Below are 8,161 nucleotides of genomic sequence, written 5' to 3'. Positions count from 1 at the left end.
ACTCAGTGATTGAATGGCATAGATGTGAAGAGTGCAAAAACCTTTTATGGCCAGGATACATTCTGAATTACGCACAGAGGATGTGTCACATTTCAGATCATCTGGTTTTGAAACCCATATTTCACATGAGCGAGTGCCAGTTTTCAGCATGTGACTGAAAGGTTGACCTGATTTTGAGTCGACACACCCACGCAATCTTCTAAACCTTGTGTACCTCGTGTAAATTCCGCAAAGCCAGCACGATACATAACATCTTAAAAGGACTCACAATAAGTGCTACTCAACTAAAAAAAAAGTCATATGGCCACATCGGAAGAGCTGAAAAAAGATATGAAAATCAGCACATTTAAATATGGTATCATTTGCATTTTTTAGACTACACAGCGTTTTTAAACTGTGGATTCTGGCATGTTTGCAATAATAATTTAAAGAACAAAATTAGGACCATGAATCGTGCAATACAAAGTCAGTTAGAACCTAAGAAATAAAGGGCATTTGATAAATGTAGGTCGTACTTGTGGGCACAAAGCATTTCCTGCACCGACAAAAGTAAATGTGATATTTTATTGCAGGCTGTAAAGGTTTTCAGGGGTTTTATTGGTTTTTAGCGTTATTTTGTTATCGTTTTTATCATTAACTCGGTTTTCCTGGGTCTTCTCACGTGTGTTATGAATAAATCTTATTTTTTTCTGTACCGGTACTAGCCTGTCCGTGAAAATATTGTCAGGCATAAACCGGGCCATGGCGCAAAAAAGGTTGGGGACCGCTGCTCTAAAGGATAATTTTGAACCCTTTTCCCTCAAACTCCTTATCAGCCCATCCCAAAATAAACAGCACACTTGAGGATTGAGTGAAAAACTCAAGTTTCATTTGTTTTACAGCATCACACAGGAAACAAGAAACACTGCATTAATGGATCCTTGGTCGTTAGGAGCTTAAGGGAGATGCTGTAAGTTAGTCACACCAAACCAGCTGGTTCCTAAACCGTCAGCACTTTAAATGTTGGAGATTCGGGAGGATCAAATAGGGAGGAGACACGTTGTCCTTCCTCCTGCTGCTGATTTTAATATCCTAGATCTTATTTCCAGTTATTCCCAGTGAAAATTCCTGCCCCTATTTAAAATTCAGAATTCAGGCCTTTCTGAGTCAGAGTGGATACAGACCTCAGCAGGATCGCCATCAATGCAAGACGATGATCATTATGAGACGAAGGAAAAAAACACCATCTACTGTATCGAGGTATTACTATTACAGAATCGTATAATTAGTTGCCTATAAGTATAGTTATACTAGATTACAACTGTAGTATGTGAGCTACACTTATCAGCAGGTACTGTTCGTCTCCACAGCTTTCTGTACTAGTGCCATTCCTGCTCTCTGGTGAGATCTGCTGCATCAGGGTGGAGGACTCTGATATCATCTATGAGCACCAAGACCCATTAACCACAGAAACACTCACAGGCTCCGCGTGTCCAATTACTGCATCATCACTGTGTACAGAGAGTGCGAGCCATGCAGAAGTGCCCAATACCTGTGGAACTATCTGCTCTGCGTGTGTGTCACCTGTGAGAGTCTAAAAGGTGTGTGTAGGTGTGTTTTTAGTTTGTGGATTCAAATTTTGTTGGAACTTTCCCAGGTGAGACTTCCGTGACATTCCTCTCAGGATTCTTCAGCGTGCACAGGATGCCTGCTGGGAGGACTTTTATTGCCAGGTGAGCCTGCTCCTTACTTACTTACCCATTACTACGGAGCCCCGCAAGGGACATAGGAGAAAAAAAAATGCAGGATCTCGCAAAAGTTGAATTCCAACAATGGCGGCAGCTACTTAGTTGTAATATTACTCTTTCTGGGTCACAAAATAAACTTTTAAGATATTTTGAGGCGTGAATGTAGCTGTGTAAACGTCAAATAGCTGTTCGGTTTACAAGACATCACATATTTGCAAAAGTGCTCCGACGTTTTCGGAGATGTCTGACACCCACCATTTCGAAGCTAACGGGAGGTCGAGACCTACTACAGCCAGGAGGAACACCACTCTTCCGGCACATCGTGCCTCGACCTCCCGGTCGGCTTCGAGCTGGCGGCCTCCAAAGAATGCGTCTAAAACTTTTGCGAGATCCCGAGTTTGTTTTGCGAGATCTCGCAAAAGTCCATCTTAATTTTTTTTCTCCCGTGTCCCTTGAGGGGCTCCGTACCTTACACTCCTTCACCTCTTAATTGATAAAAAAGGAATAATATTATGAAGGCTCCTGATGAGCTCATGACCATTATGGGGGGAAAAAATCCTTATTTTTTTTTATATATAACTCAAATGCACAAATTGGTCAAATTAACCTATTAAATACAATGAACAAGTACAGTGAAACACATCCTACCACAACTGAGTCATGCTCATATTCTGTGGAAACAGGAAGAGAACAGAGAAATGAAGATCCTGCTGTGACTCACTGACCAGTTCGTTTTGCTAAGTCATCAGACTGTAAACCCCAATCAGTGACTCACTGACGTATTCTGCAAATTAAAAGGGGGACTCACATAGTGACGTATGATTTTGCCTGTTTCAAGAACCAGGTCGTAGAAAAAAAATATCAAAAATTTGTATTAACCCGCACATCATATGCAAATGACAGCACAGACACATTTCCCTGAAAGTTTAGAAGTTTTTCAAGTTGTGCAAAGGCAGATATTTCTCAAAAACCTGTGACTCATGTGTGATAAGATATATTACTGTAACATTGTAGACTTCTTTATTTCGCTATAAATTATATTCATCAAATTCCCACAAATGAAAGAAACAACTGAGCTTTTAAAACTGTGCAAGCTTTGGACTTTTGAATACAATATTACACAATCCACTGTGTATTCAATGACATTACAAAGTAATCATGCATTTCACGTGGAATTCCAATAAAACTGATTGATGTTTGTGGCTGTAATGTGACAAAATGTGGAAAAGTTCAAGGGGGGTGAATACTTTTGCAAGACACTGTATATTTGACCCTACACTTTACAGAAGATTTAAGGTCTTTTAAGAGTAAACAGTAAACTATATGCTCTATTCATGTAATCTCATATCAGTGGCCTCCCAGCAACAAGTTGGTGAAATCTGAAAATGAGCTTAAATGTGAATTATTTCTATCAGACAAGGAGGAACCAAAAAACTCTGTCACAACACTTGATTAAGATGACGCATAAAAAGTTAGCAACAGGCAGCGAGTGAAACTAAATCACACATTACTCCAAATACTTCCTTCCATTTTCTGACAGTTTCTTTTTTCAATAACATTGCTTTACTACACAGAAGTACTTTGACCTTTAAGATGAAGTTTACAGCTGATTAGACAAACCACATCACCCACGCAGGAATGGTCCCTATAAAGCCGAGTGCTGTCAAATCCTCTTTGACAGACATCCCATCATGAACATGGTGAGTATTTGACACAACTATAGAGCTTAAAATGGGAATACGTGATAGGTTAACATTTCAAAAATTTTAAAACTCATTTATGTTTATTTTACAGAGTATACAAATTCTAGAAATGGGGAAATATTTTACAATAGAAAAAGAATAAACAGAGATATGCATTTATGTTTAATTACATTTGATTATGTAACGCGAAATAGTTAAATACTTAAATCACTTTTATCAATGATTTGTAGAGGACGTTTGCCACAGTGGACTCTTTTGTGCTTACAGTGTACAGATGGTTTATCCATTAGATGCTGCATTGAGGTTAAAGAGGTTTCCTCTTGTTAGTTTCATTCTGGCCCCTGAAAAGTCAGTGTAGAAGCTAAATACCAGGTCAGATCAGACAAGAGGCAACTTAAAAACAAAACACAGCTAATGTGAGAGGATTAAAAACAAACAAATGCTTCCATATTTTTGATGCATGTTCCTGTGTTACTGTTTTTGACTTGCGTTTTCAAGTTGTGCAATTTAAGCTAGTAAATATTTCCACTACTTTAGGTGAAATTTTAGAGCTACAGGATGAGGGAGCTATAACTCACAGGCATAGCAAATCACATGTTCTGAGGTATTTTCAGCACTTATAATCAGGTGTCGTCTCTCTCTACAGTTTATCGTGCCAGCGCTGTTCCTGCTCTCTGGTTCACTCTGTGGTGCCTCAGTGGTGGATCCTGTTCCCACCTTTGACCACCGAGACCCGGTAACCGGAGAGATCCTCAAATGTCCCAAGTGTCCACCGGGCACGTTCATGTCTGCTCATTGCACTGCCACCACACCCACACAGTGTCAGCCGTGCAAAAATGGCCACTTCACCGATCTGTGGAACTACCTGCCCAGGTGTCTGTACTGCAGCAACCTTTGCACAGGTAACCTGGAGGTGGAAACAGAGTGCTCCCCGACAACCAACAGGATCTGTCGGTGCAAAGAAGGTTTTTACTCGGCTGATGACTTCTGTATCAGGCACACAGAGTGTGGCCCCGGATACGGGGTTCAAACTAAAGGTACAGTATTCATTTATTAAATGTGAACTACTAAACCATCCGTCCATCTTCTTCTGTTTATCCAAAATATCAGTATGTCTAACTCACTTTACACTTCCAATGAATGTAGTGACCTGAAGTCCTCTGTTGTCCTCTCTTAGGTACACAGCAGACAAACACCGTTTGTGAAAAGTGTCCAGAGGGATATTTTTCCAGCTCATCTTCTGCAGTGGATTTGTGTGTAAAACATCAGGAGTGCTCCAGCGGGCAGAGCGTACTCCTCACTGGCTCAGCCTATTCTGACACCGTGTGTGGCACCTGTGAGAGTCTTGCAAACGGAGGTATGTTATTAATGTTATCTGCCAAAAACAAAATATTTTTTAATGCAACCAAATTTACAAAGTTATTTCAAACTTTCTCAGGTGAGACTCTCAGGACATTCCTCTCAGGATTCTTCCATGCACACAGGATGCGTGTAGGAAAAATCAAGAAGTTTGTTTCCAAGTGAGCACACTCTTTGTCTGTTTGATTATTTTCCAGCACTCCTTCACCTCTAAATTCAAAAAAGATGCCAATTAAACCATTGTCTCCTTGCAACAGATACATCCTTACCTCGTCGAAAGAGAGGTGCAGTCTCCCCAAACAGAGAGAGCCTCTCATGGATCACATCATAGACTGGCTGGCAAAGGCTCCGGAGGAAAAGCTGAGGAAGATTCCCGACATGCTAACAGCTTCAGATCTTAACTCCATGGCAGAAAAACTAAAGAAGAGACTCCATGAGATTAAGCAGCAGAACCCAAACTGCAGCTTAACAATAGATGAAGTAAACAATGCTCTCTAGTCTGCAGTCCGTTACACATTGAAAAATTTTTTATAAGTGTTATAAGAGGATATTTTTACACCATTCTCCATTTTATTGGCGTACATGCATTGTAATAAAGGTAGACAAATGTTAAAACAAATAATATTATTTTTATACATTGAGGCTTCTGATTAGAAGACACATGACTCCATTACAGAAGAGTTGTGAATTATTCCTATGAAATAAGGGCCACAATGAACAAGCTATTAAATACATATATTCACATTGCTACAGCTGTTTTTGTAAACATTGTTAAGAGCTTAAGGGTGGAAAATAAAACAACAACAACTAGGAATTCCACACAAAAAAAACTGAAATATGAAAATATTTTAAACATGACATTGTGATGTTATTTAAAGTTTTAAATAAAAGGATTTTTATAAGATTGTGTGAATGTCATTCAAACTGAAATATTTTACCTGCCAAGTGTAAAAACCAAACAAAGTATCGCGCACATTGTAACCTAAAGTCACAACCTCCTGTATCGCCTCCTCCCTTATGACCTTCCTATGAATGAACTATTTCAAACAAGTGAAAATGTAGCTCGTCTTTCTTCTTATCATGATTCTGGAGTAAAACACATACTTTGTAATTGTATTACAAAGTACTACAGTTAGAGTGAGGAACTGTTAGAGATCCAACACGTTCTCACTCCCAAAGTGTAACAGTCGTGGATATAACAATAGGACAATTTCATGAATTAATCATTGCATAAGCACATTAGTAAATTCATTGTAATTATAACTGCATTAATTATTTGATCATTTACTTGACAATAAAATGAAGAATTGGCAGCGATTTCAGCCTAATGTCAAGAGAACTTAGAATGCATTGCTCATCAAAGTTTTGTTAAAGTATAATAATGTACTGTTTTTAAGGATCCTTTTAAACTCACAAAAATACAGTATTGTTTGAGTATTTGCCCCCTTCCTGATTTCTGATGTTTTGCATTTTTGTCACAGTAATATTAGACCAAGATAACCTGAATAAATTCAAAATGAAGTATTCCAATGATCATTTCATTCATTAAGGGAGAAAAGCTATCCACTACGGAAGCGTGATATACATAATTATCACGTTCGTACAATATAATATTTATATTGTACGAACGTGATAATTATGTATATTGTAATAACGTGATATTATGTTGTTCAAACGTGAAAAGTATATTGTACAAACAGGAAAAGTATCTTGTTAGAACAATAAACTTTTCACGTTATAACGTGATACACTTGTATTTTTCTTTTGCCTGGGTGGCAGCTCTACGCTTCCGTAATCCACACCTGCCCCTCTGTGAAAAAGTATTTCCCTCTAAAACTGCTTGTGCCACCCTTTGCAGCAAGTAGTGCAATCGAGCGTTTGTGATAATTGGCAGATGTGGGAGGCAGTGTTGGTCAAGTTACTTGAAAAAGGTAATCAGTAACTAATTACTAATTACTTCCCCCAAAAAGTAATCCCGTTACTTTACTGAGTACTTATTTTCAAAAGTAATTAATTACTTAGCTACTTAGTTACTTTTTAAAAACACGATTTACAACCTGAATAGGTGATAAAGTGATAGATCTTTCAGCCCAATTCTACTTTTTCTACACAATCCATCATACAAAATGTAATCAAATGAAAAAGTCCCTTTTTAAAACTTGTTTTATTAGTTTTAATCTTTAAACTTTATGCATCAAGCAAAAATTTAATTATATGCAACATTCTCTGACTGGAAGAAATTTGTTTAATATCTAAACTTATTTTCTGCACATTCCAGCACATAAAATATATATTTTTTGTGTTTACACTCAGTCTTTCAAATAGATGCAAGTAAAACACAGCAGAAAATAAATAAAGTCAAAGACTAGCGGTCCTTTTGCTCTATTTTCACCTGTAAGGCGGGAGTAAGGTAGGCGGAGGTTTACCCTGGTGCAGGTGTGCCGCAGCAGTCAGTGGAAGAATCCGCGAGTTTCTCTGTGAATTTCTCATTACGTCGTAGCTACTCGGTGCTTGCTTGGAAGTTTAGGGGTTTTTTTTCGCTGTAAAAAGAAGTTTTCTTCCCACGCACAACGGACGCTAATGTTTTTGTCACTTTTTATGCAATCAAACTCAAAGTAAGGTCAGTACTTCCACGCTTTAAACACTGCACGCTCATACTCTCTCCCACAATCGATATGTGATCCATTGTTGAACTGCACACAGCTGTTGTCACCAACGTCGCACTTGCTTACGTAACTGTCGTGAGACATTCTCGCAAAAAAATCAGTAACGCAGTAATGCAGCGTTCCTACGGGAAAGTAACGGTAATCTAATTACCGTTTTTGCAATAGTAATCCCTTACTTTACTCGTTACTTGAAAAAAGTAATCGGATTACACGTTACTGCCCATCTCTGGTGGGAGGTGTGTAGTCATAAACCCTGCAACTGTCCATCAACACAAAGAGACAGAAAACAAAAGTTCGTTCAGTGCTTGTGTAACAGGGTCATAAATCACATTGTTATAATTACCCAAAATGTGTTCTAAACCCCCAAACCGTTCCTTTTATACCTGACTTTCAGGACCTCCAAGCCTGTAGTTATGTTCATTATCAGTTAGAGCCCCTCCTCATTCTTTTCTTCTTCTTCTTTGGTGCAATCCTATAAATACAGTGTACCCCTTTTGCCTCTCCCCTTTTCTACAATTCCCCTGTGGGAGAGGAGCTGGAGTGGGCAAATTATTTACTTGGAGGTCTTTCTTTCTTTTACCTTTTTTATCAGACACAACACAGAATCACACCGGTTACACTTGACTGCAGGATTTGTGCTGCAGCCCTGACCTGTAAGAGGGTTTACGTTCCTCCTTAGCGTTATGCGCCATCTAGTGGCAACTTT

The 8,161-nt window shown here is 38.7% G+C and overlaps 1 protein-coding gene across 1 annotated transcript; it reads left to right on the top strand.

Moving 5' to 3' along the window:
• Positions 1 to 3,418: 3,418 nt before the first annotated feature.
• LOC113032053 (tumor necrosis factor receptor superfamily member 6B-like) lies at positions 3,419 to 5,605 on the top strand. Its single transcript, XM_026184699.1, has 5 exons — positions 3,419 to 3,427; positions 4,017 to 4,467; positions 4,608 to 4,787; positions 4,869 to 4,950; positions 5,047 to 5,605. The coding sequence occupies exons 1-5, from the start codon at positions 3,419 to 3,421 to the stop codon at positions 5,285 to 5,287; spliced, it is 963 nt and encodes a 320-aa protein (XP_026040484.1). The 3' UTR covers positions 5,288 to 5,605.
• Positions 5,606 to 8,161: the final 2,556 nt, after the last annotated feature.

This window comes from Astatotilapia calliptera, chromosome 11 (genome assembly GCF_900246225.1).
Source record: "Astatotilapia calliptera chromosome 11, fAstCal1.2, whole genome shotgun sequence".
NCBI lineage: Eukaryota > Metazoa > Chordata > Actinopteri > Cichliformes > Cichlidae > Astatotilapia > Astatotilapia calliptera.
The sequence above is the reverse complement of the archived record's forward strand: the minus strand, read 5'-3'. Positions and strand labels throughout refer to the sequence as shown.

What these genes read in the sequence shown, in the direction of transcription:
- LOC113032053 (XM_026184699.1), top strand. An exon ending in TGAGAGTCTTGCAAACGGAG is followed by an intron (nt 4,788 to 4,868) that starts GTATGTTATTAA and finishes AAACTTTCTCAG; the next exon opens with GTGAGACTCTCAGGACATTC. An exon ending in ATCAAGAAGTTTGTTTCCAA is followed by an intron (nt 4,951 to 5,046) that starts GTGAGCACACTC and finishes TCCTTGCAACAG; the next exon opens with ATACATCCTTACCTCGTCGA.